We start from the raw sequence: 27228 nt of genomic DNA on the forward strand, positions 1-27228 counted from the left end.
TTCTATGAGATCCCCTTTCATCCTTCTAAACTCCAATGTATAAAGGCCCAGTTGATCAAGTCTCTCCTCATATGTCAGTCTGGCCATCCCGGGAATCAGTCTGGTAAACCTTCGCTGCACTCCCTCAATAGCAAGAACACCCTTCCTCAGATTAGGAGACCAAAACTGAACACAATATTCCAGGTGAGGCCTCACCAAGGCCCTGTACAACTACAGTAAGACCTCCCTACTCCTATACTCAAATCCCCTAGCTATGAAGGCCAACATACCATTTGCCTTCTTCACCGCCTGCTGTACCTGTATGCCAACTTTCAATGACTGATGAACCATGACACCCAGGTCTCGTTGCACCTCCCCTTTTCCTAATCTGCCGCCATTCAGATAATATTCTGTCTTCGCGTTTTGGCCCCCAAAGTGGATAACCTCACATTTATCCACATTATACTGCATCTGCCATGCATTTTCCCACTCGCCTAACCTGTCCAAGTCAACCTGCAGCCTCCCAGTGTCCCCCTCACAGCTCACACCGTCACCCAGTTTAGTGTCATCTGCAAACTTGGAGATATTACACTCAATTCCTTCATCCAAATCATTGATGAATATTGTAAAGAGCTGGGGTCCCAGCCCTGCGGCACTCCACTAGTCACTGCCTGCCATTCTGAAAAGGACCAGTCCATCCCGACACTCCGCTTCCTGTCTGCCAACCAATTCTCTATCCACGTCAGTATATTACCCCCAATACCATGTGCTTTGATTTTGCATACGAATCTCTTGTTTGGGACCTTGTCAAAAGCCTTTTGAAAATCCAAATACAGCACATCCACTGGTTCTCCCTTGTCCACTCTACTAGTTACATCCTCAAAAAATTCCAGAAGATTTGTCAAGCATGATTTCCCCTTCATAAATCCATGCTGACTTGGACCGATCCTGTCACTGCTTTCCAAATGCGTTGCTATTTCATCCTTAATAATTGATTCCAACATTTTCCCCACGACTGATGTCAGGCTAACCGGTCTATCATTACCCACTTTCTCTCTCCCTCCCTTTTTAAAAAGTGGTGTTACCTTAGCTACCCTCCAGTCCATAGGAACTGATCCAGAGTCAATAGACTGTTGGAAAATGATCACCAATGCATCCACTATTTCTAGGGCCACTTCCTTAAGTACTCTGGGATGCAGGCTATCAGGCACCGTTTATTGGCCTTCAATCCCATCAATTTCCTAAACACAATTTCCCGCCTAATAAGGATATCCTTCAGTCCCTCCTTCTCACTAGACCCTCAGTCCCCTAGTACTTCCGGAAGGTTACTTGTGTCTTCCTTCGTGAAGACAGAACCAAAGTATTTGTTCAATTGGTCTGCCATTTCTTTGTTCCCCATTATAAATTCACCTGAATACGACTGCAAGGCACCTACGTTTGTCTTCACTAATCTTTTTCTCTTCACATATCTATAGAAGCTTTTGCAGTCAGTTTTTATGTTCCCGGCAAGCTTCTTCTCGTACTCTATTTTCCCCTTCTTAATTAAACCCTTTGTCCTCCTCTGCTGAATTCTAAATTTCTCCCAGCCCTCAAGTTTGTTGCTTTTTCTGGCCAATTTATATGCCTCTTCCTTGGATTTAACACTATCCTTAATTTCCCTTGTTGGCCACGGTTGAGCCACCTTCCCAGTTTTATTTTTACTCCAGACAGGGATGTACAATTGTTGAAGTTCATCCATGTTAAATGTTTGCCATTGCCTATCTATCTTCAACGCTTTAATTATCATTTGCCAGTCTATTCTAGCCAATTCACACCTCAAACCATCGAAGTTACCTTTCCTTAAGTTCAGGACCCTAGTTTCTGAATTAACTGTGTCACTCTCCATCTTAATAAAGAATTCTACCATGTTATGGTCACTCTTCCCCAAGGGGCCTCGCACAACAAGATTGCTAATTAGTCCTTTCTCATTACACATCACCCAGTCTAGGATGAGCAGCTCCCTGGTTGGTTCCTCGACATATTGGTCTAGAAAACCATCCCTAATACACTCCAGGAAATCCTCCTCCACTGCATTGCTACCAGTTTGGTTAGCCCAATCAATATGTAGATTAAAGTCACCCATGATAACTGCTGTACCTTTATTGCATGCATCCTTTATTTCTTGTTTGATGCTGTCCCCAACCTTACTACTACTGTTTGGTGATCTATACACAACTCCCACTAGCGTTTTCTGTCCCTTAGCATTCCGTAGCTCCACCCATACCGATTCCACATCATCCAAGCTAATGTCCTTTCTTACTATTGCATTAATTTCCTCTTTAACCAGCAATGCCAACCTGCCTCCTTTTCCTTTCTGTCTATCCTTCCTAAATGTTGAATACCCCTGGATGTTGAGTTCCCGGCCTTGGTCATCCTGGAGCCATGTCTCCATGATGCCAATTACATCATACCCGTTAACTGCTATCTGCGCATTTAAGTCGTCCACCTTATTCCGAATACTCCTCGCATTGAGGCACAGAGCCTTCAGGCTTGTCTTTCTAACACACTTTGCCCCTTTAGAATTTTGCTATAATGTGGCCCTTTTTTTGCTTTTTGCCTTAGGTTTCTCTGCCCTCCACTTTTACTTTCCTTCTTTCTATCTTTTGCTTCTGCCCCCCATTCTACTTCCCTCTGTCTCCCTGCATAGGTTCCCATCCCCCTGCCATATTAGTTTAACTCCTCCCCAATAGCACTAGCAAACACCCCCCTCTAGGACATTGGTTCCGGTCCTGTCCAGGTGCAGACCGTCCGGTTTTTACTGGTCCCATCTCCCCCATAACCGGTTCCAATATCCCAGGAATTTGAATCCCTCCTTGCTGCACCACTCCTCAAGCCACGTATTCATATGAGCTATCCTGTGATTCCTAATCTGACTAGCACGTGGCACTGGTAGCAATCCTGAGATTACTACTTTTGAGGTCCTACTTTTTAATTTAGCTCCTAGCTCCCCAAATTCTTCTTGTAGGACCTCATCCCGTTTTTTTACCTATATCGTAGATACCTATATGTACCACAACAACTGGCTGTTCACCCTCCCTTTTCAGAATACCCTGCACCCGCTCCGAGACATCCTTGACCCTTGCACCAGGGAGGCATCATACCATCCTGGAGTCTCGGTTGCTGCTGCAGAAACTTCTATCTATTCCCCTAACAATAGAATCCCCTATCACTATCGCTCTCCCACTCTTTTTCCTGCCCTCCTGTGCAGCAGAGCCACCCACAGTGCCATGAACTTGGCTGCTGCTGCCCTCCCCTGATGAGTCATCCCCCTCAACAGTACCCAAAGCGGCATATCTGTTTTGCACAGGGATGACCACAGGGGACCCCTGCACTACCTTCCTTGCACTGCTCTTCCTGTTGGTCATCCATTCCCTATCTGGCTGTGTACCCTTTACCTGTGGTAAGACCAACTCACTAAACGTGCTATTCATGTCATTCTCAGCATCGTGGATGTTGCAGAGTTCATCCACCCGCAGCTCCAGTGCCGCAATGCTGTCTGTCAGGAGCTGCAGGTGGATGCACTTCCCGCACCGGAAGCGTTCCTGACTTCCCACATAGTACAGGAGGAGCATAACACATGTCCGAGCTGTCCTGCCATGACTTAACCCCTAGATTAACTTAATTTGGCAACAGCAATGCTAAAGGTTACTTACTGATATAGAAAAGATATGGGGATAAGGGGTTATAAGGAGCAGGCGGGGAAGTGGAGCGGAGTCCATGATCGGATCAGCCATGATCTTATTAAATGGCGGAGCAGGCTTAAGGGGCCGTATGGCCTACTCCTGCTCTTATTTCTTATGTTCTTATGCCGTGGGTTTTACACCCAGCAAGTTTAATTCCCCCAACTCTCTGTCCCTCAACTCCTTTGAAAGTTTTACCACTTAGTGTATATGTCCTCTCTTTATTCTTCCTTCTAAAATGTATAACCTCACATTTCTCTGCATTAAATTTCATCTGACTTCTATTTACCCAAGCTATTAATCTATGTTCCCCTAAAGTAGTTTACAGTCCCATTCACTATTAACCATGCTTTTTATTTTTCTGCCATCTGTAAATTGTGATATTATATGCCCATTCCCAAATCCAGATTATATGGATGTAAGAAGGGCAATGGTCTTAACCCTGAGCCCTGAGGGTCACCACTTTTACATCCATTCAGTCAAAAAACAATCACTATATTCATCACTGGCAATACACCTTAGTGCACTCCCACATTGTGCCAATAGCGTTATGTGATGGGAGTAAAGGAGAACATCCAATTACTTCCCTGACTGTACAAGAAGTACAATTGCTTTTACAATTTTTATGCCACATATGGAAAATTTAATTTTTGGGAGCAGAATGGCAACTTACTTTATCCACTAATGTGGATTCCCTCTTGTATGCACCTTGCACACCTTGACTTGACTGGTTGAACACTTTACGCTTAGATATCTGCCAGAACTGCTCTATAATTAGCTAACTGCTGGTGCATGAAAGACGTTCATGTTGACTAGCACGGATTTAATCTCGGTTTTTGTGGAAACTGATTCACCTTAGCACACTACCTTTCCCCACAGGAGAATAGTTTACCCCAGTAACTATGCGAGGGATCAAAAAGAAAATCAATTTGCATTCATATAGCGCCATTAACATTAAAAAAATCCCACCACACTTAACAAAGGTGCAATCAGAAAAAAATGACTGTTTAGCCAAAGGAAGAGATATCAGGATGGGTGAATCAAAAGCTTGGTCAAAAAGATGGCCTCTCTGTAACCTCCTCCAGAAGCACAACTCCACGAACTATGCATTCCTCTGACTCTGCTTCCCCCCTCGCCCCAACATTGCCAGCTATGCCTTCAACTCTCTACAACCCAGGCTCGGGCATTCCCTCCTTAAACCCTTCTGCCTTTTCACTTCTCTCTCCTCCTTAAAACCCACCTCTTTGAACAAGTTTTTGGTTACCCCTTCTAATATCTCCTTTGTCTTGGCATCTATTTTTCTCTGATTATGCCTCTGAATTGACTTGGATGTTTTTCTACATTAAAAGACGTTATATAAATGTAAACTGTTGTTATTGCCAGTGACAAATATAAGAACATAAGAAATAGGATCAGGAGTAGGCCTTACGGCCCCTCGAGCCTGCTCCGCCATTCAATACGATCTTGGCTGATCCGATCATGGACTCAGGTCCACTTTCCTGCCCGCTCCCCATAACCCCTTATTGGTTAAGAAACTGTCTATCACTGTCTTAAATTTATTCAATGTTCCAGCTTCCACAGCTCTGAGGCAGCGAATTCCACAGATCCACAAGCCTCTGAGAAAATAAATTTCTCCTCATCTCAGTTTTAAATGGGCGGTCCCTTATTCTAAGATTATGCCCCCTAGTTCTAGTCTCCCCCATCAGTGGAAACAATCTCTCTCCTTCCACCTTGTCAAGCCCCCTCATAATCTTACACGTTTCGATAAGATCACCTCTCATTCTTCTGAATTCCAATGAGTAGAGGCCCAACCTACTCAACCTTTCCTCATAAGTCAACCCCCTCATTTCCGGAATCAACCTAGTGAACCTTCTCTGAATTGCCTTCAAAGCAAGTATATCCTTTTGTAAATATGGAAACCAAAACTACACACAGTATTCCAGGTGTGACCTCACCAACGCCCTGTATAACTGTAACAAGAATTCCCTGCTTTTATACTCCATCCCCTTTGCAATAAAGGCTAAAATTCCATTGGCCTTCCTGATCACTTGCTATACCTGCATACTAACCTTTTGTGTTTCATGCACAAGTACTTCCAGATCCCGTTGTACTGCAGCACTTTGCAATCTTTCTCCCTTTAAATAATAACTTGCTCTTTGATTTTTTTCCGCCAAAAGTGCATGACCTCACTTTCCAACATTATACTCCATCTGCCAAATTTATGCCCACTCACTTAGCCTGTCTATGTCCTTTTGCAGATTTTGTGTGTCCTCCTCACACATTGCTTTTCCTCCCATCTTTGTATGGTCAGCAAACTTGGCTACGTTATACTTGGTTCCTTCTTCCAAGTCATTAATATAGATTGTAAATAGTTGGGGTCCCAGCGCTGATCCCTGCGGCACCCCACTAGTTACTGATTGCCAAGCCGAAAACAAAACATTTATCCCGACTTTGTTTTCTGTTGGTTAGCCAATCCTCTATCCATGCTAATATATTACCCCCAACCCCGTGAACGTTTATCTTGTGCAGTAACCTTTTATGTGGCAACATGACCATGATTCAGACAATAATCAATCCCCCAATTGATATCATTTTAATTAAAAAGCCACACTGTGTATATGAAAAGGAAGACCAATTTAAGTCAAAAAAGAAATTAACAAGTCACAGAATTAAATACATTTAATCAAATCCAACTTTTCTTCATGATCTACCTTACCTCAACAACCTGAGCATCATTCAGCCATTTAGACAACACTTTATGTATGAGTTGGAAGACCTGTTGGAGGACCACCACAACCTGTGGACAAATCATGACCTTTAATAGTTGCTTTCGAACTTCAAATTGAATTTATAAAACAGAAAATCCCCCACAAATATGTCCCTGGCTACATAAACAGCATACTATTTCTAAAAAGACTAAGATCAAGTCATGAGAATCCCATGTTAGTACCACTGCTAGTACTTACAGGGTTGGGTCCTTGCAAGGTGGGTTTTTTCTTTGCTTCAGTGCCTTCTGGCTCATCGTCATGGTGACTGATATCCAATGTGGTAAACAAATTGGACAACAGACCCAAAATATGTATTATTGCTAGTTTATTTGATGGATTTGGCTGCAAGGGAAGGTCAAAAACAAAGCTATAATTGCATGAAAACAGAACAGAATTATGAGCAACTTAAATGATCGATACTTACAGCATCAAAACTTAAGTGTGTTCATAATGGCCATAACAATTCATAATAATTAACATGAGTATAATTATCACGGTAGGTACATAAATAAATAAATCTAATACAAAGAAAAATGACTGAGTGGTTAACTTGAAATAATTACTTTTACTGGAAATAAATCACTTTTATATAAAACAAAATTAGCAATACTTTATCACATAAGTTACATAAGAAAAGACTTAAAAATTTCAAGAAGCAGTATCAAATTTACATAGTGCAACAAGGATACAAGTTACTGAAAAAAGATTGAAACTAATTATAAAAAAGATTAAAAAAATATACCTACTCAGTGGCCAACAAAACTAGATATAGGAAAAAATAAATGTAAATTGAGGAAAATCACAAAGAAAGTCCATGACCCTGAAAAGGCAGAAGATAAGAGAACGGACAAAGAAGTGAAGGAAAAAAGATGGTGATTTTTTTTTAAGGATAGACATAAGTAAAGAACCTTTCCCCAGCAGCTTCTCAATTTTGAAAGATTAGGTTTACGTTTTAAATTAAAAATCTTAGGTGCAGTAGACGGAAATAAAAAAATTACTTTAGTTTCCTTGGGCCTTCACAACCAAAGATGAGGTTATGCAGCCACCCATTTTAGGTCAACAACCCCCCCTATCGAAAAAAGAGATTATGCAGGTAGAATGGAAACAGCCCACATTTAATGCGAGAGCTTTCAAGTCAGGCAATTTAACATTAAAAGTACCAGTCATCATTTTTTTTGTGCAAGCTTATGGAGTTCCTGTTTACTCTGCAGGGTAAGTGTTAGTAAGATCTCATTGTTCAATATTGCCATTCCAGGCTACCATACAACATAATTTTCCCCAACCACAAGAGGCTACCTGGATATTAATTCAATTTGCATAGGTTTGTATTTTTGTAAAGTACAAATGAAAACCATTACAGTGCATTAGAGTTGGGAAGTAGCAGGCTGCGATTCATTTCTGTGCATTCTTCCTCCCCGCAACACACACATATTGCTACTAAAAAGAGATCCACTTACTTATTCATACGAGAGGCAAAATACACCCACATATAGGTATGTGATCCTCAGCTGAAGCACATTTACCCTGAATAAACATCCTGACAACTCACTCTTAAAATGGCCCTGTTATAAACATCCATTCTCTCTACCACTTAAAAAATTAGCCTATAAATTGTCCACTAACACAGGCAGTCACTTGGAGAGCATTTTCAGTTTCACACATTGTTCAAAATTATCCAGGTTAACAATTTTTAATAATAAATATCAAGTTAAACTTTAAATTGCCAATAAATTATGAATGAGCCTTGAATGAATTAAAAGCCTACAGATTGCCACATCATTTGAACAACATGCTTACAATTTCACCTGATGCTTTCAAGCTGTCAACAGTTGCTGTACACTTCAATCTATAGTTAGGTACAAATAAACGAGCCATAATGAATATGGCTGGCACAGCTGTCAATCAAATTTGCTAGATGAGGTGACCAAGAAGGTACCTGCATTGTTTGCACAGAGGCTATTACTTCAAATCCTACCTCAGCTACAATTTGCTACCCAGATGCTTTTCTTTAAGAAAAATCCAGTCCCTCTGATAAGTTGAGTTGAATATATTTATTTTAAGTAGCCATTTAAAGTATAAATCAACATTTTTTTTTAAAAACATGAATATATGTACACTGTTAATCCAAATAGCTCTACATGTGTCATTAATACTTTCCCTCTACCATTTCTGTAAAATTTATTTAATATGCTAAGATAGCTGATTTCAGCAAGGGCGACTTGTAGGTGTCACAATTGGACTCCGCACCCCTGAGCTTGGTATAGGGTGGGGAGAAGTAAATGATCCAGGGTTCCCATTTCCAAATCGATATTCAGCACGCCTCGACAGGAAGTACGTCAGTGTGGACAGGATCAAGCATGGCTATAACTTGGTTAAACCAACACACATCATGGCTCAGACATGAATATTGGCCACCCAGATGACAGTTGTTTAGCACCTGGTACCTGTGGAGCATTAACACAGCAAGGACTCAATACATTCAGGAAAGGAGGGAAGATAAATGGCGAGAACATTTAAAAAATACTTGTGAGTCTTCCATGGTCTTACCCATGTTAGTCAGAGGGAATAGTATGGCCACGAAATCCAGTGGGTCTTGCGGCGCCCACCATTTGAGAGGTCGGTAACGCTGCTCACTTCACATATTTGATGAGGTAGATAGTGATGTCAATGAGTGTGCAACGCTGATCTGACACATTATCTGCCATTTTGGATGCAGCTGCTCCTAATCTCCTACCCAGCGTTCAGCAGCCTGGAAGGAGCCCCCAGCAGGGCTATTTAAAGGAATCATCAACGACTTGCAGCTGACTTGCTTTTTCTATGTACTGGCTCTGTCTAAGTTTGTGCAACAGTGAGTTTTTAAAATTATTTAAGTTGCTGAGGTGACAGGGATTGTTGGTGCAAGTGGAGAACGACTTCATTCTCATTTAAAGGCTAATGCTCACACCACTTGCACAATCATGGGACCTCTACTTATACTCACCCTCCCGTATGACAGAGATGGAGTGAGGCAGCGAAGAAGAGTGCCACATAAAAGCTTACTGCACAAGATAAAAGTTCATGGGGTTGGGGGCAATATATTAGCATGGATAGAGGATTGGCTAACGAACAGAAAACAGAGAGTCAGGATGAATGGGATATTTTCTGGTTGGCAAACAGCAACTAGTGGGGTGCCGCAGGGATCAGTGCTGGGGGTTCAAATATCTAATATAGATATTTACAATATATATTAATGACTTGGATGAAGGGACAGAGTGTAATGTAGCCAAGTTTGCTGAAAATACAAAAATGGGTGGGAGAGCAAATTGTGTGGAGGATACAATAAATCTGTAAAGGGATATAAACAGGCTAAGTGAGTGGGCAAAAATTTGGCAGATGAAGTATAATGTGGGAAAATGTGAGGTTATCCACTTTGGCAGAAATAATAAAAAAGCAAATTATAATTTAAATGGAGAAAAATTGCAAAGTGCTGCAGTACAGAGGGACCTGGGGGTCCTTGTGCACGAAGCACGAAAATTGAGTATGCAGGTACAACAAGTAATCAGGAAGGCAAATGGAACATTGGTTTTTATTGCAAGGGGGATGGAGTATAAACGCAGAGAAGTCCTGCTACAACTTTACAGGGTATTGGTGAGGCCACACCTAGAGTACTGCGTACAGTTTTGGTCTCCGTATTTAAGGAAGAATATTCTTGCATGGGAGGCAGTTCAGAGAAGGTTCACTAGGTTGATTCCGGAGATGAGAGGGTTGACTTAAGATAGGTTGAGTCGGTTGGGCCTATACTCATTGGAGTTCAGAAGAATGAAACATAAGATATTGAGGGGGCTCGACAAGGTGGATGCAAAGAGGATATTTCCACTCATAGGGGAAACTAAAACTAGGGGGGGCACTGTTTCAGAATAAGGGGCCGCCCATTTAAAACTGAGATGAGGAGGAATTTCTTCTTGGAGGGTGGTAAATCTGTGGAATTCTCTGCCCCAGAGAGCTGTGGATGCTGGGTCATTGAATATATTTAAGGCGGAGATAGACAGATTTTTGAGTGATAGGGAAGAAAGGGTTATGGGGAGCAGGCAGGGAAGTGGAGCTGAGTCCATGATCAGATCTTATTAAATGGTGGAGCAGGCTCAAGGGGCCAAATGTCCTACTCCTGCTCCAATTTCTTATGTTAAGAGGATAAGATGCTCGCAGAGGGAGGAGGAGGGGCAGAAAGGCTCTCAGCAGGTGACCTTATCCACCTAGGGTCTTCTGAGAGCAATTTTCCTTCCTGCACTTAAGCCAGGAGCAGTGTATTAGGAGGCTCCGCTTCACCAAGGAGGTGGTCAGAACTCTGCCACCTCCTACAACCAGACCTGCAGCTTCAGAGCAGGGTGACAATGGCTCTCACGGTGGCCTTCAAGGTCACCGTGGCATTCAATATTTTTGCCACTGGATCCTTCTAGTCTGCAGCAGGAGACATAGCTAACATCTCGCAGTTTGCCATCGCTGCATCTGTACTCCATGAGATGGGACTTCTTGGTCTTCTCTCTGAACAGAGAGAAGTAGGACAAGTGCACATGTGGCTTTGGCAGGATAGCGAGCATCCCCCACGGTGCAGGGTGCCATTGACTGCACACGTGGCTTTGCGGGCGCCGTATACCAATCCTGAGATGTTCCGTAACCGCAAAGGCTACCACTCACTTAATGTGCAGTTGTTGTACGACCATGTCCAGCGCATCATCATGATGAATGCCTACTATCCTGGCAGCAGTCACAATGCCTTCATCCTGCATCAGTCTGATGTGTCAGTAATTTTCCAGTCACCACGTCAAACCTGAGGGTGGTTGCTTGGAGACAAGGGCTCTGCATCTGGCTGATGACTCCCTCGGCAACCCCACCACTTGTGGTCAGTAATCATATAATAACAGCCATGCTGTCACGAGGAACGTCATCGAGCAGACCTTCGGAGTGCTCAAAGCAATGGTTCCACTGCCTTCACCGCTTGGGTGGAGCCCTCTATAGTACACGCCGAAGTGTGTATCCCATTTCGTGGTGGTCTGCTGCATGCCTCAACTTGGCCATCATAACCATGCAGCCCTTGCTACCACTGGTTCGGTGACCACTTCAGGCAGAGAAGGAAGAGGAATAAGAAGATGAGGAAGATGGGGGGAGGTGGAAGGTAGCACATCCCCGTTCTGGATGGGCTGCCGTGAAGGCCTCATCAGAGTCTGGTTCCAGCGAATGAAACCCCAGAACCCCATTGCCCACCACTTCCTCATCATACCATCCCTCTGTCACGGAACATCACAGCGTCCTCCTGGAGCTGAAAATGAGAGCCACCACAAAACACACACTCCAAACATAACATAAATTCATCAAATTCAAATCAAAAGAACAAAAGTCAAATAATCACCCTTGTGCATTCCCTTAGTGTCTTTCATATGCCCTTCCTATTCTAGTGCTCCTACAAAGTGCTCCTTCAGTGGCTGCAGCATGGCTGGTGGAAGGTTGCTGAGTTTCTGTGGGGGAGACTACAGACGGCCTTGTTGGACGACCTTGAGTAGCTCTGGACCTAGAAGGCCCGGTTGTAGACTGCACCACTTCGGCATGAGCAGCAGCAGTATGGGCTGGCTGGATGACGGGCAGCAACAAGGACACTGGTGGAGTGGCAGTGGTGGGAGTAGGAATGCTACTCTGAGAGAAAACACAAGGTTTTTGCTCCACAACGCCACTGTCACTCCCCTGGGGCGGCGCCCTCAGCATTCCTAACCATCTGTTGGGGGACAGATGACTGGAGTGCTGAGATACCCGTCAAGCCCCTTTCGACACTCGTAAACGCCACGACGATGGCAACAGTCTAAGCTTGTATGGCAGCAAGCTGAGACTGCAGACGAGCAAACCGCGCTCTCACTGTAGCACTGTTGGGTCACTTTCGCCTGTGCTGCTATGGAAACTGCGCGATCACCCATCACACCCAGCATCATGGCTGGGTCCACATAGTTTCCATCCTGGAAATCATAGGCTTCAAGCTCTGCGAAAAAACCCGTGCAATGTTGGAGCCAGACTCCTCCATGCTCCTTGATGCATTACACATGAGTGAGTCAAGACCACGCATAATTTTCAGGTGAAGCATGGTTAGAGGGCATGGGACAATTGCAGTTAGGCGCACAGACATAATTCAGTCACCACTATAGCTTAAGCGCTGGGTCTAAGAGGTGGGTGATGCAAAACTGAGGTGCTACAACACTGGTAGGAGGTCAAATTACAGGCTGGCACATGTGGACAAATGTGACCCTAAAAGTTGATAATGGAAAAGGTTGACAGGAAGTCTAGAAAAATGCATGGTTTTAATATAATTATATTGATATATATTTATTACAAAAATAAGAACTTTAATAAGATTACATTTCTGGGGGGGGGGGGGGGGGTGGGAGGGGGGCAAGGGCCGAAAACAATTCTCTCTAGTCAGATTCCTTTGTGAGAGCCAACAACTGTGCAAACTCCTGGCAGTTTATTTGGGAGATTCACCAAATTGTTAATTTAACAGAAAACTGTCAGTCATGTGAATTACATCTCCTAGCTAGCTCTCCTAGCTATAATAGTATTCAAACTTGTTTTGCTTTTTGTATTTCACAATCCCTGACTTCAGGTATTTGCAAAACCGAATTAACATAAAATCAGCTTACGAACCTGCCTACATCACCAAGCTACATTAATGTATTCCCTGGATACAAACTTGAGGATTACTGAACTACCCTTACATCCAATGTGACTGCCAAGGATCAGACACTAGCCCATACCAACTCAATTGCTCGGAGCCAGATGTCACCCACTATTCCCAAATCAATTTCGAAGGTACAGAAGTTCAAAATCTTCTCCCTCTTTGATAAAATCATATCCTTCAACTTTGTTGCTGTGTTTTGAGCTACAGAAAGTAAGCAGCATGGAGCAAAAACATTTTATAGGAGCTATGGATGGAATCCAAAACAAAGTATAGCTGCAAAATGGGGTTTCGCCAAGTTAATTCAACTTAGCTCACAAACCCTATGCTAAAAAAATGGGCCACCCATAATGTTTTGAAAGCATGATGTCAAACTGAATGCAAGAGCTGAAAGTGACGCTCAAGATAGCAGAAATTGCAACTTTGAATTCAATGTGACTCCTTCAATGTATATGTACTTTTTGAGCTAAATATGGAAATTGTTATGTTTAGAACAATGAACAATATATAATGCATTCTTATACATGTAATAATAATAGAAGTGCATTAATTTCAAAATTATACATCAGTTTAAATTTGCCAATTCCTGAAAGAACTAGTGATTTAATATTTAAGAGCCAAGATCATAAATAGCTTTTTTGAACAGTTTAAAGGTTGGCACTTAAAAAAAAAAAGATCAATTGTCTTAGCCACCTCTGCTCTCAAAAGGACTTACCCGTTAACTGTAGGAAAATCAGAAGTTTGTCAGCCTTCTGCAAAAAGAAAAGTCACACGTATAACGCACCCATAAATAAAACCCTCATCATAGTGACAAGTTTTTGGCTTTGTAAATCTATATCCTGCTAGTTATTGCCATTAAATTACGAGGCAACTCTGACAAGTGCAGTCTTCAAACTGAAGTTCTTCTGTACAGTTAATGAAGACTCATCAAAGGAAGCAATCAATTAGCATTATTAAAAGCAAGAGCTGGCAACAAATAAAGGGAAGACTTTAAATAACAGTGAAAATACCAAGAATGAAGATGTACAGTAACTGGTAATTACACTTTCAGCACAAGGCTATAGTTAGCTTTTAACAAACTGTCTTCTGAACAGCATGGAACCTGCACTGCAGCTTCGGCCATTATCTTTCTTTTCCCTTATCAGAGATTATACATCATATTTAATGCATGAGGAGCATCCGAACAGGTGAAATTTAATCTGATTTTAATTCAGTCTGAATTTTAATAGATTACACAAACATTCCTTCATTACATTACATTAATTTAGAAAAATCACTATGAGTGCTGATTTTCCAAAATTCAACAAATTTAGGCATGAAGTAAAGGAAACAGTATTAATTAGAATTTAAATTATGCTCAGACATAAACTGATGTGATCACTCTCCAGGAGGTTATATAGAATCCAGTTAGGAGTTTGGTGCAAAGTTTTAACACTTCGTTTTAAATGACATCATGAGCTGCACTAGCATCTAAACCCTGAAGTATACCATTGTGTCAAATACAATCTTATACATATAATAGTAATATGAAAAAGTTTGAGAAAGTTATTTTCTTACCATTTATAAGAAACCTGTTAAGATTTAAATTGATGGCAAACTTGTCATAAATTTCATATGCAGTGTTTGTAATGTAAAGCAATATTGCTAGTCGCAATTGCAGTTACTTTTCTTGCTTCTGTTACTAGTGTATTTAGTCCCCTTATAGTGAGGACATTAATAGTTGATTACAAAGATAAACAACATGGAAACAGTCTATTTGGCCCAACTTGTCCATGTCAGCAAACAGTTCTAATTATATTTACCCATCCAGTTTCCATAACCCTTCAACCCTTTTCCTTCATCCACCTATCCAATCTAATCTTGACTGTGGACAGAGTTCCGACCTCAACCACCAACTCTGGAAGTGAATTCCACAGCCTCACAACCTTATGTGAAGAAACTTCTCCACCCTCAGTTGTAAATCACTTACATTTAATTTTGTACGGTGGTGCTTCGTGCTACATTATGGGACGATCCAATTTTCAAGTCTTCCCCCCTCCCCCACAATCAGGCATCCAAGTGAATTTGTCACACCCTCTCTAAAGCCTCAATATACTTTCTATAATATAGAGTCCAATACTACATACAGTACTCTAACTGAAATCGTAAGATTTTATATAGGCCCACCTTAACTTTTGTTTTTTATATTCTATACCACTGGAGGCAAAATCTAGAATTCTATTAGCTTTTTACAGTCTCATTAACGGGTACTGCCTCTAATGCTCTGTGAACCTGTACTCCCCAAGACACTTTGCTCTTCCAAAGCACCGAACCAACTTCCATCAAGTATAATTACTGCACTTTTTTAAAAAAAAACGCATCATTTTACACTTACTGACACTGAATCTCATCTGCCAGTTTTAAAACTCAAGCATCCATCTGATTAAAATGCCTTTGTCGTTTCCTTTGGTCTTCTAAAGAATTAACTATACTTCCTATTTTGGTATCATTGCAAATTTAGATATGACTCCCTCTATCCAAATCATTGATATACACAGTGAACAAAAATGCCCCCAGAACTGAAACACCAGTCATTTCTAACCACTCTGGAAAAACTGACTTTAACTCCTATTCTCTCTTTTCTTCCTTTTATCTAATCCTTAACCCAGTTTGCTATCCTTCCTCAAATTCCATACTCCTTGATCTTATCTAAATTTCCCATGCGGTTCCTTGTATTCCTGAAGTAAACGTACACTGCATCTACTAGGAGCAGCAACAAGATTAACAAAGGAACAAACTAGGGATCTTGGATACAATGAGATGGAAGGGGGATACAAATGGTATAAACAGAAGTAAATAGAGAGTGAAGGTATAATAAATGATTAATACAAGCAATTTATACTGTATTAATAAATCAACTGAGTGACTCCTTGTAGAATGCTACATAAGGAACATAATCTTTGGTTTGAACCACTCATTTACCAATACCTGGAAGAACAGAGCTTAAGTGTTTGTGTTTCAAGTGTAATCCATCATTAGCACAAGGGAAAAAAGTAAAGATAAAAGTTTAAAAATGAATAAATCAAAGAAGGGGATAAACACTTACTAAAACTGACTTGCAAGGTGCTTAAAAGGAACACAGGAGATAGTTAAATGCTGAAGTGATATCAATTGATAGGCAGTCGCTTAATAAAATAAATTAAAAACATTTATGAGACACTGAGAACACGTATGACTAGGTGTGGTGTAAGGTAGGTCTGAAATGAAAACAGAATAAGCTGGCAAAGTGTAGTTAAGGTCCTAAGTTATTAAAGTCAATTTTAAACCTGGAGGCTGCAAAGCGTTGAGCTTAATTGGAACAGTGTAGAAGACCAAAGATGGAGAGGTCTGAGTTGGAGCAGGATGGGGAAGTCAAATGGCAAGCCAGAGAGCTCAAGGTTTGTCTGCACTTGAAAGACAGAAGAGAGACATTTGTCAAAGCAGTCATCTAACCTGCATCTGGTCTCCCCAGTATAGAGACTGCACCATGAGCAGCAGATACAGGTTGAAGGATGTTAACGATCCCATGGCATATTTTGAAGACTAGGGGAGTTCTCCTGGTGCCCTGGCCAACATTCCTTCTTTACCCAATACCATCAAAAAGAAAATGAACTAGGCATTTGTGTCGTTGCTTTTTGCGCTATCTTGCCAACATAACAGTGACTAAACTTCAAATGCAAAGATGTCAAATACTTTGAGATGCATCTCAGATATGATAAGACTCTCCATAAATAGAAATCTTTCTTTCTTGATCAACAGAAAGCTGTTCTACCTGACTGTGCTCTCTTATTAAAGCGGTAAAACGATCAATCACTGCTAAACCGCTCCCATCAGCCTGTATCTGCATCACTGTGTCTCGTAATTAGGAATGAGCTTTAGGGATTTGTTTTTTTTTCTAGGGATGGAGAGGAATAGATGATAGTTCCATTTAAAAAAATGTGTGGGCATGCACTTAATTCCTACACCTCTGCCAATCACTTGCTGGAGCAAGCTAGCAGCACATATACAAGAGCAGCTTGAATCAAACTTTATCCAAACTTTCCTTCCCTACTGGAAAGACGATGAACCCTACATCTTCCCCAAAAGAATAGTAGTGACAGTGATTTACTGTATAGTAATACACTAGTCTGAATCCCATCTCAGCAAAATAAACCAAAAGTAAAATATGTGTTTGGTTTCAAATCAATAAAGTGGACCTAAAGTCATAAATGCACCTGTAATGGGGTTAAATAATTTGCTGCAAAACTAAACAATTAGCTTAAAAAAAACTTCTCACAATAGATAATGCAAGATAGAAATCTAGGGCTAGATTTTTCCCCAAGCAGTTTTGTCGGCGCACTGACCTCAAGCGCTCCGACTTTGCGCGCTGGAAATGGCGGCAGGATAAACTCGCCCCATCCTGGCCACTGTGTACAGTCCCTGGAGTCCTGGCGTGGCGTCGACGGTGAAGTGGGGGGCGGAGCCAAACATCTGCACCGAAAACAGTGCCTGCACCTTCGCACATACGCAGTGGTGCCGGCCCCGATGTGCGCGCATGCGCAGTAGAGAGAAAAAACTTGGCACTCTGCCATTTTTAAAGAGCATCGCCACCCCCGATGAAACGCGTAGATCCAGCAGCTTCCCCGGTCGCTCGGCGGGCCCCCCACCCCCCACACCCCGGATGAAACGCGCAGATCCAGCAGCTTCCCCGGGCACTCGGTGGGCTCCCCCCCCCCACACTCCCGCTGAAAAGCGTAGATCCAGCAGCTTCTCTGGTCGCCCGGTGGGCTCCCCCCCCTGCCCCACCGCTGAAAAGCGTAGATCCAGCAGCTTCTCTGGTCGCCCGGTGGGCTCCCCCCACTGCCCCCACCGATGAAACGCGCAGATCCAGCAGCTGCAACTTCTCCGGTCCACAAGCTCGCACTTCTCCGGTACGTCTTCCCTCCCCTATCTCAGGCCAAATGGCCTCACACACAGGCCGGCCCGCTGCCGTTCCCGGGCAGACTTTAAAGATAAGGTACTTCTTTTTTTATTGTTGTTTATTGGTTTGAGCTTTTCCTTAATGTTTGCTGCTTGGTTGTTGAGGTCCTATCCAGTTCCCTTCCCTCCCCTATCTCTGCCGAATGTGCGCTGCTTTTTCTTAACTGCCCGCAAGGTTTTTCAGAGCTCGCCACATACGCTGACCTAAGTGGATTTGGAGTAAGTTTTTGCTGGCCAAAGTGGCATAAATGGCCAAAACTAGCGTAAGTGTCTGGGAACGCTCCCTTTTGAAAAAAAAAATACCTAAAAAAAATCGTACCAAACTGACTTACTCTGGAGCACATTTTGGGAGGAAAATGGCATTTTCTAACTTACGCCAGAAAAAACTTACTCCAAAAAAATTGATGCAAGTCATGGCCAATGTTGGGCCACTAGTATTACTACTTTGTCAGGAAGAAAACAATGGCCTCCCAGAATTTAAAAACCATAATTTTAAAAAGTTTTTAAAAAAAATCAGAAAGATATATTTTTAATAATACATAAATAAGTAATTTAAATTAATAAAAATGTGTTTTTTTTTCCTATTTTTTTTAATTAGAGTTTTGTGCATTGGGGGCGGGGAAAAAAAAGTGTTTCCCATTCATAATAATGGGAACACCAGCTTAGCTTACGGAGTTCCCATTATTATGAACGAGAACATACTTTACCTGGATTGGCTGCCCAGAGCCATGTGACTGCAGTTCCAGCCCTGCGCACGTCCAGCCGCACAGTCAGTGGAGGCCTCAGGACCGCGAACTCACGTGGGCTCAGCAGGAACAGGTAGGTGTGCATTGTGTTAAAAAACTTTTCTCCTCGATCATTCATGGGAAGCAGCCGACCGGGAGTTCTGGGCCGTTGGGATGTGATTGGAAAAAAGGAGACTGAATCCAGGATCCACATTAGGAATTGACACTACTGCAGCCTTTGGTTAAATGAAACAATCTGAAAAACACTAACTTTCATAGATTTCACTTCAAACTAATCCCTGCAAGTTTATGGAGTAATTTTTGCATAAATGTAACTTTAACTTGAGTAAATTATAATTATATTTGGTTCAGAACATGCAACTGATATCAATTTTATGTTAAAACAGTTTCCTTTGATTAAACATTACTGTTTAATCATTTTTCATTTTATGTATTTGCATATTCTTTTTTGTGCAGCGAAAGGTAAAGGTAAAATACTATAATGTGAGTTATAGCTTCACAAATGGGAATGCCAGATCCCGGATGCAGCTTCTAGAGATCATCACTAACATTTTTTATTGTTTGTTTTATTTATATCTTAATCTTCCCTCCCTTCTCTTTAATAATGAAAAAAGGTATTTTGATGGCCCTTTTCAAAACAGTAACACCACCCTTCAAAAGGGGATGCCATGGACTGAACACAGCCGCCTTGTGCTTCATTGGTTTAAATCCATCTCAAATTAATGCAACAAAAGACTACTGCTCGCTGGTTAACTTCTTAATCATACCTGATACATTCAAGTCTAAATCATTACTATATACCACAAAAAGCAAGGGACGTAGTCCCTGCAGAACCCCACTGGAAACCGCTTTCCAGTCACAAAAGCACCCATCAACCATTACCCTTTGCTTCCTGCCTCAACCAATTTTGGATCCAACTTGCCACTTTGCCCTGGATCCCATGGGCTTTTACTTTCGTGACCAGTCTGCCATGTGGGACCTTATCAAAAGCCTTGCTAAAATCTATATAGACTACATCAAACGCACTACCCTCACTGACACTTCCTCTAAAAATGCAATCAAGTTAGTCAGACACGACTTTCCCTTAGCAAATCTATGCTGACTGTCCTTGATTAACCCATGTCTTTCTAAATAAAGATTTATCCCTCAGAATTTTTTCCAATAATTTTCCCACCACCAAAGTTAGGCTGACTGGCCTGTAATTACTTGGTCTATCCCTTTCTCCCTTTTTAAACAAAGGAACCACGTTAGCAGTCCTCCAGCACCACACCTGTAGCCAGAGAGGATTGGAAAATGAGGGCAAGAGCCTCTGCTATTTCCTCTTTTGCTTCTCTAACAACCTAGGATACATTTCATCCGGGCCTGAGGATTTATCCACTTCCAAAGCTGCTAAACCTCTTATGCCAAATTTCGTACGACCACTATTCAAAAATAGACTTTTTAAAATTTCTGTGTTAGCAAATTCATTGCCCCAATGAGACAAAATCCCTCCACAAATATTACAAAACTCAATATAAAACACAGGATTGCCAATCAACAGGCTATCAAACTGCTAGGTAAATGGTGATGCATGGATGAACCATGCTACATATTTTATTTTGACAGACTCAAGTTAATTTACCTACCCAAAAACCACCCGAGAACAAGACAGACCTCTGAACAGCACCAATGGTAAACAGTAACGGCAAATGTTTCACTAATGCTGCATTAAACAGACCCATTAAAATTCTCATTTGACTGGCACAGAAATTCTTACTGAAAAGCAGCAATGTTAGAAAATGAAGAATTTAGGCAATATAAAAAATTTGTAAAGCATACTTGGGTGTTAACTATCTCCTAATAATCATAGTACAAAGGAACCCTGTAGCCCAGAGAAAAGTTGTCAGAGAGAATATATCAACATCTACTTCTTCACCAATTCCCTCATCCCAGGAACATCAATGTTCTCTCAGACTGCCTTATGACATAAATTCATGGATGTGCCAACATTTCTTCTAATTGAACTGTGGGTAAAGATCATCATTGTCAGCTCCCACCATAAGTTGCTCCCAGCCCTCATTCTCCCTCCCCTCCTGTCCACTTACTCAGAATGAACAAATACATACAAAACCTTGCCAACCACTTCGACCCAGAGCTGAGTTTCAAACTTCACGTCCTAATCAATCACCAAACCTGCTTGTTTCTACCCTATCAAACATCATCAATCCTACCTCACACCCACAACCCTTATCCATGCTTTTGTAACTTCGAGACTGAATTTTTCCAGTGTTCTCACTGAGCTATATTAACTCCCCTTATCACAATGCATTAAACCTACAATCCTTACCCTCAAGTCCCTTCATGGCCTTGTCTCCCACCCCCTTTCTGTAATCTCCTCTAGCTTTAAATTCCCGCCTGCGTCTGTCAATCCTCCAAATCAAGCCATTTGTAACATCACCCTCCCTTCACATTTCTAGCCACCTCAATTCAACTCTCTCAAATTCCCTCCCTAAATTGAAAAACATTTTCAAAACTCATCTTTTCAACCAAGCTTCCAGTCACCTTTCCCAACTCTCCCACAATGGCTCAGGTCCAGTTTCGTTATCCAGTTTTCCTCTCCCCTTGGTATCGTTCCTATATTAAAGCTGTTATACCAAGAGCAGCAAGTTGTTGTTAATCTCTGGTGCATAACTTATTTTCTTCCACAAAATGTCACAAATTGATTAATATATAGATTGTGCTGGATAACCTGTCTAACATTCCCTCAAGCGCTACCGTGTTAGATGGAAGAGGTAATTCTAGCTAATATCATCCCTCAATACTAAAAGGTTTCACTAATTTATTACCATCAATCACTAAGATCAAACTCAGCAATAGAAGTTGCTTTATATCACAAGCATACAATTTTCCACGTTAATCACCCACTTTGGTGTAATGAGAGGCAAAACTGCCAAACACAGGTTGTTTCACATTACAAAAAAAATTATATTCCTGTTGCAAGTATGCAACAGAAAACAGTTAATCAAATTTGAATGTTACAGTTTAAGTACTCTGGTCATGGGTAGGATTGATCTTACAAAACAGATTATATTTCATTTTGCAATGAATAAAAATAACTTTCCAAATGAGCATTTAAGAATAAAACATTTTATGAACAATGTTAAAAGATAATCTGAAGATGCATTTACTGTCCTTACCTTTCCATTTTTGTAGCCTGTTATTGTATCAGAGACAACAGATGATAACTAGCAGGACTGCATCAGACCAAACCCACTTCTGAAATTGATGAGATTATACAGCAATGACAGGTTCTAAAGGTTATGATCAAGGCCCCCCGATTTGCAGTTTTAATGGAAAAAAAGTAGAATTGTGGAATAATTACCAAAACATGCAACAAAAACAGAATTCAACTTACTCAATCACCATAAATTACTGCAGCTAATTGTAAATGGACAGAATTGTGAAACATGATGATGCTCAAGATCTCAGTAAAAAAAAATCAAAAGAAACGGAGTTAAATGCATTCAGACATCAGAAAACGGTGGCCCTAGTTACTGCTTAAAAATTATTTTGAACATACTTAAGATTAAAGATGCTCACATTCAGGTTTTTGCCTTTAATTAATAAAAGTGTCTTAGAAACAATGCAAGGCAATGAGTTTTTTTTAAAAAAGCTTGAATTCTGAATTTACAAGTTTAACCCTTGCCAGCTCAACAGGAACTCCAAAAAATTAGAACAAAAAGTAGTGACTGCCATTCTAAGGGTAAAGTTACTCTACAATTGTAGCATTGAAGCAAAGTGATTTTATAGTGTTGTTTCAGAGCTAGGACTCAACCCAATGGCAGAGCAAAGCAGAGCAAGACTCCTATCTCCAGGATTGACACTATAGCTTTAGCATTGGTGCTATGTGAAACTGCTTTGCACAGATGCTACGACCATAGCGTAATTGCACCCTAAAGAAAGCTACTAATCTTGTGTTGCTTTCATTCTACCTTTAAGGCTTTATTTTTCATGTGCCAGCATACCAAAAAGAAATCTGAATTTCAACTACAGCAGTTACAGGAAGGCTGCAATAGAACTTAAAACGAGAATTTAGAAGTTCACATATGCAAATGAATTCTATATTAGTCAGGCAAACATAATTTAAACTTGCGATTATTGTTATTTTTTTATAAAAAGAAGCCCACTAAGCTGTCATGAAGCAAGCTGACAGAAGCATCTTCTGGAATACTGAAAGCACCCATGTATATGACAAAATACTCCAACAGTGTGATGTTTTCACATGCAATACTGACAACACAGCAAAGTCCCCAGCACAAAACAGGTTGGGTATAGCAAGATTTTACTGGAATAAATTAACATCAACTATTCAATGCTTTTAAGATATGTTGATGCAAGAACGACATCAAGCTGACTGATGCAAGTAAAATGCAAGTAATTTTTCTATCAAGCTTCATGCATATGTCATGTTACGACATCAGTAACAACATACAAAATGGAGATTCCCTAATATAGAATACTAGTGTGTCAGTTGTGAAGTGGTGCATGGTGGGAAGGATTTTGTTCTGCATAGAATCCAAATCCAGTGTGCACTACTAGCAGAAAAATTGCAGATGCTAGAAATCTGGTAAAAAGTCACAGAAAATGCTGGAGGCACTCATTAGCTGACATTCATGTGTCTGTTCTCCACAGATGCTGCATGGTCTGCTAAGTATCTGCAGCATTTTCTGTTGAATTAGAGGCTATAGCTTTCAGTTTCACTCCTAGTCTTGAGCGGATAATCTAGGATGACGTTTCAATCCAGTATTGAAGGAGTGCTACATTGTCATTATTTGAAAGAGACGTTAAACCGAGTTCTCATTTGCCTATTTCAGTGGATGTTAAAGATTACATGGCACTATTTAAGAAAAACAGAAAATGTTCCCAATATCCTGATCAAAATGCCTTGTTAAACCACCATCACCATAAAATGGGTTAACTGGTCATTAATCTCACTTGCTACTTGAGAGATCTCGTTGGCCGCAAAATGGCTGTTGCATTTGTCTACACAACAATCACCGCAATTTAAATTAATTTACTGCATATAAAATGTGAAATGTTTGAGAGACATAAGGAGTAATATAAATGCATCTATTTAAGGTACTGTGTATATTTTTTTTAAACTTTAAGCGGTAGCAATTTAGGTGGGAGTAACAGTTCAGTTTTAGGCTGGAGTGGCAGCAAACAATTTTAAGTTAAGTAGAAAATATTTTTAGGATCTTCAACAAAGACTTTGAGGTTGTAAAGTTTATAAATATATTTAGATCAGGGTCTCAATGCATACAAATGACTGCTCTCATTTTACTTCCCATTTTGTTCTGTAGCTATGATACAATTCTAGTGGGCAAAACTGAGGTGTTCAGACCAGGCTATTGCTTGCTAATCAAGGACCTGAAGGCAAGGATCATGAATTGGAGAAAGGAGTTCATGTGCTCTTAGGGCTTGAATGTTAAAACCTCATGGATGATACATATCTGGAATGGAGTCTGTAAGAGAGACAACTGAGTGGAGGACCAGCTGTAGGAGGAGCATAACGAATGTTTGAAAGCAATATTGGATGAAACACAGACAGCTGAGGCAGAGTATGCAAGATAGTGAGGAGAGGTGGTAAGAAGGCAATAGTGGAGTAACACTCAAAACAAAAGTGTTAAATACTTTTTGGGTACTGGACAGAGTGGATTTGAGGAAAAAGTCAAAGCAGCTTAGAGGAACAAAGGAAAATGCTGTGGTGAAGGAAAAGAGAAGTTACAGTATATTGAATGCTCCAATTCATTTGCAGACACTCTTGTTATATAGGGTGGCGATTTGTCCCCCAGAGGCTAAAGCTATGAGTACCGAGAAGATGGATGGGCCAGCGCAACAAGTAGGACAGAAACCAAATTGTTGGAAATTAATGACACAGGAATTTTCAGTGTACAGGGTTAGGTGGCTGTAGATACAGTGAAAATTGTGGGGTAAAGGGAAAAAGAAGTGCTCAAGGAGGTTGCAGTCATAGAATCTTACAGCATAGGAGGTCATCATTCGGCACATTGTGTCTGTGTTGGCTCTTTTATAGAGCTATTCAATAGTCCCACTCCCCACGGTCTCTTCCCATAGCCCTACAATATTTTCCTTTTCAAATATATATCCAATTCCCTTTTGAAAGTTACTATTGAATCTGCTTCCACCACCCTTTCAGGCAGTGTATTACAGATCTTAGTAATTTATTTGGTTAAAAAATATTCTCCTAACCTCCACTCTGGTTCTTTTGCAATTACCTTAAATCTGTGTCCTCTGGTTAATGATCCACCCACCAAAAGAAACAGTTTCTCCTTATTTACTCTATCAAAACCTCTGATAACAGTGGATTGTAATTAGAAAGGGAATTAGAATACTAAAGGTAAAAGTGATGGTAAAAAAGACAAAATATTAAAATATTAAATGAAAGAGGATAATGCTTACTTGCTATTCCCTTTTTGTTTTAAATACACCCAATATCTTAGAAGTTTTCAAAGTCAGTAGGATAAGTGTTCAAGTAGCTAAAGATACTTAAGATTAACAAATCATTAAAACCTAATAGTATATATCCTAGGATACTGAAGATAATTAGAGAGGAAATCTACATGGTACTACGTATTTTTATGAATTAATCATTGGGTGCTAGAAAGGCTCCACGGGAATGGAAGTGTGCAAATATAGTATATTTAAAAGAGGAAACACATTATCCAGCAAACAACAGTTTCATCAGCTGATCAATAATGGGTAAAATATTGGAGACTACTCCAAATAATAGGTTTGAGTAGCACCTATATAGCAATACCTTTAATGAAAAAGACAGCATGACTGTAAAAGGGAAATATCCTGTGTGAAAAACCTCTCTAACTTCTTTGAGGGTATTGAAGATAAAGTAGAGTACAGAATTCCCTATGATATTGATTAAAAGAACTTTCAAAAATCTTTTGATGAAGTTCTATATGGAAGATTTCTTTTTAATCTATAAGCCACAGGAAATCCGGGTAATACATGGATAGTAGCCTAATTAAAAACATGAAACAAAGAATACTCTTGAGATGCAACGTCAGATGGGAATGGGGAAGAGAGGTATTGAGTCATTGTTTGATGTTTCTAATCTAATCTACTCAATAGCCTAGAAACCAAATGTAAGATTGTCAAAAGTATTGATGACATTAGAATAGGCATAACAATAGAGGCAGAAGATGCATAAAATGTTTGCAGAATTAGATGGGCAAACATAGCAACATAAAGTTAACACTGATAAATATAAAGTATTACACATGTCAAAAATCTGCCCCATCATTAAATGATTTTAAGATCATCAAATTAATGAAGGCAGAGTTAGGAGTTTTTTTAATGCAGAGGATTGTTAGGTCACTGGAAACAGTGATAGAAGCAGAATTCGTTACCAGCTTTAAAAAGAGTCGTGGATAATGATTTTTAAAATAAAATTTTTTAAAGGGTATGGGAAAAGCGCAAAGGAATCAGACTGCCAGAGAACCAGCACTGGCACAAGTAGCCAAGTGGCTTCCTTCTGTGGAGTAAATTCTATGGTCCTACGAATGGAATTGAATTAGCATTGAAAGACTTGGAACAGGATCGGAGAACAGTAGCAAAACTTGTAACTAGTAACTACCAATGTCTAGACTAACACAATGCTGGTAAATGTAATTACAGTGGTGAAGTACAAGCCTGGAGATGTTATGCTATGGTTTTAAAAGGCACTGGATAGGATACTCGAGAGTAGTTTTCACTTCTGATCATTATGCCACAAAAATATGTAGACTTTGGTTAGGGTGCAGCGGTAATCAATTAAGCTTATTCCCAAATGGAAAGGGGCTGAACTACGAAGGGAAAAAAGAGCTCATGCTCCATAGTTGAGAAACAAGCCAGCTAAATGGAAGGAGGGAGGGAACACATTGATATGCATTAGAGGATTAAATGGTATAGGTAAGATGATATACAAAATAAGCCAGAAGAGAAGAACCAGAGGACATCACATTAACATTTGTGGAAAGTAACTTTAAAACATATTATGAAAAGCTTTTTTTTTTACAAGTGATAAATGTTTGAAATAATCTGCCATGCACAGTGTAGCAGAGAAATCTTAAACGTTATCAGGCCATCTCTCCGCTTTCTCGCCCCGGCCTATTCAATCTTTTCTGACAGTGATGACCTCTCGGTTATCACCATCTTATAACCCATCATTATTTGTACGCATTGGGTCTGTGCAGCAGAGCTGGTCTCCAGTTGTCTTGGTTAATCCTTGCCACTGGAACAAGACCTAGCTCTGTCAAGCCCATGTGGTGACTGGTGTGCAACGGCCATCACAC

At 40.6% G+C, this 27228-nt stretch overlaps 1 protein-coding gene across 3 annotated transcripts in view; it reads right to left on the minus strand.

Annotated features, from left to right (window-relative positions):
• The window catches only part of ipo13b (importin 13b), a 224448-nt gene that overhangs the window by 57630 nt on the left and 139590 nt on the right, over positions 1 to 27228 (minus strand). For 2 of the 3 annotated variants that reach the window (XM_070886848.1, XM_070886847.1), the window contains 2 exons: positions 6665 to 6808; positions 6415 to 6495 (listed from right to left, as the gene is read on the minus strand). In XM_070886848.1, the coding sequence (XP_070742949.1) occupies positions 6415 to 6495; positions 6665 to 6808 (225 nt within the window). The remainder of the gene's footprint in view (positions 1 to 6414; positions 6496 to 6664; positions 6809 to 27228) is intronic. The other variant, XM_070886849.1, reaches the window with a different exon arrangement.

Source organism: Pristiophorus japonicus, chromosome 8, assembly GCF_044704955.1.
Source record: "Pristiophorus japonicus isolate sPriJap1 chromosome 8, sPriJap1.hap1, whole genome shotgun sequence".
Taxonomy (NCBI): domain Eukaryota; kingdom Metazoa; phylum Chordata; class Chondrichthyes; family Pristiophoridae; genus Pristiophorus; species Pristiophorus japonicus.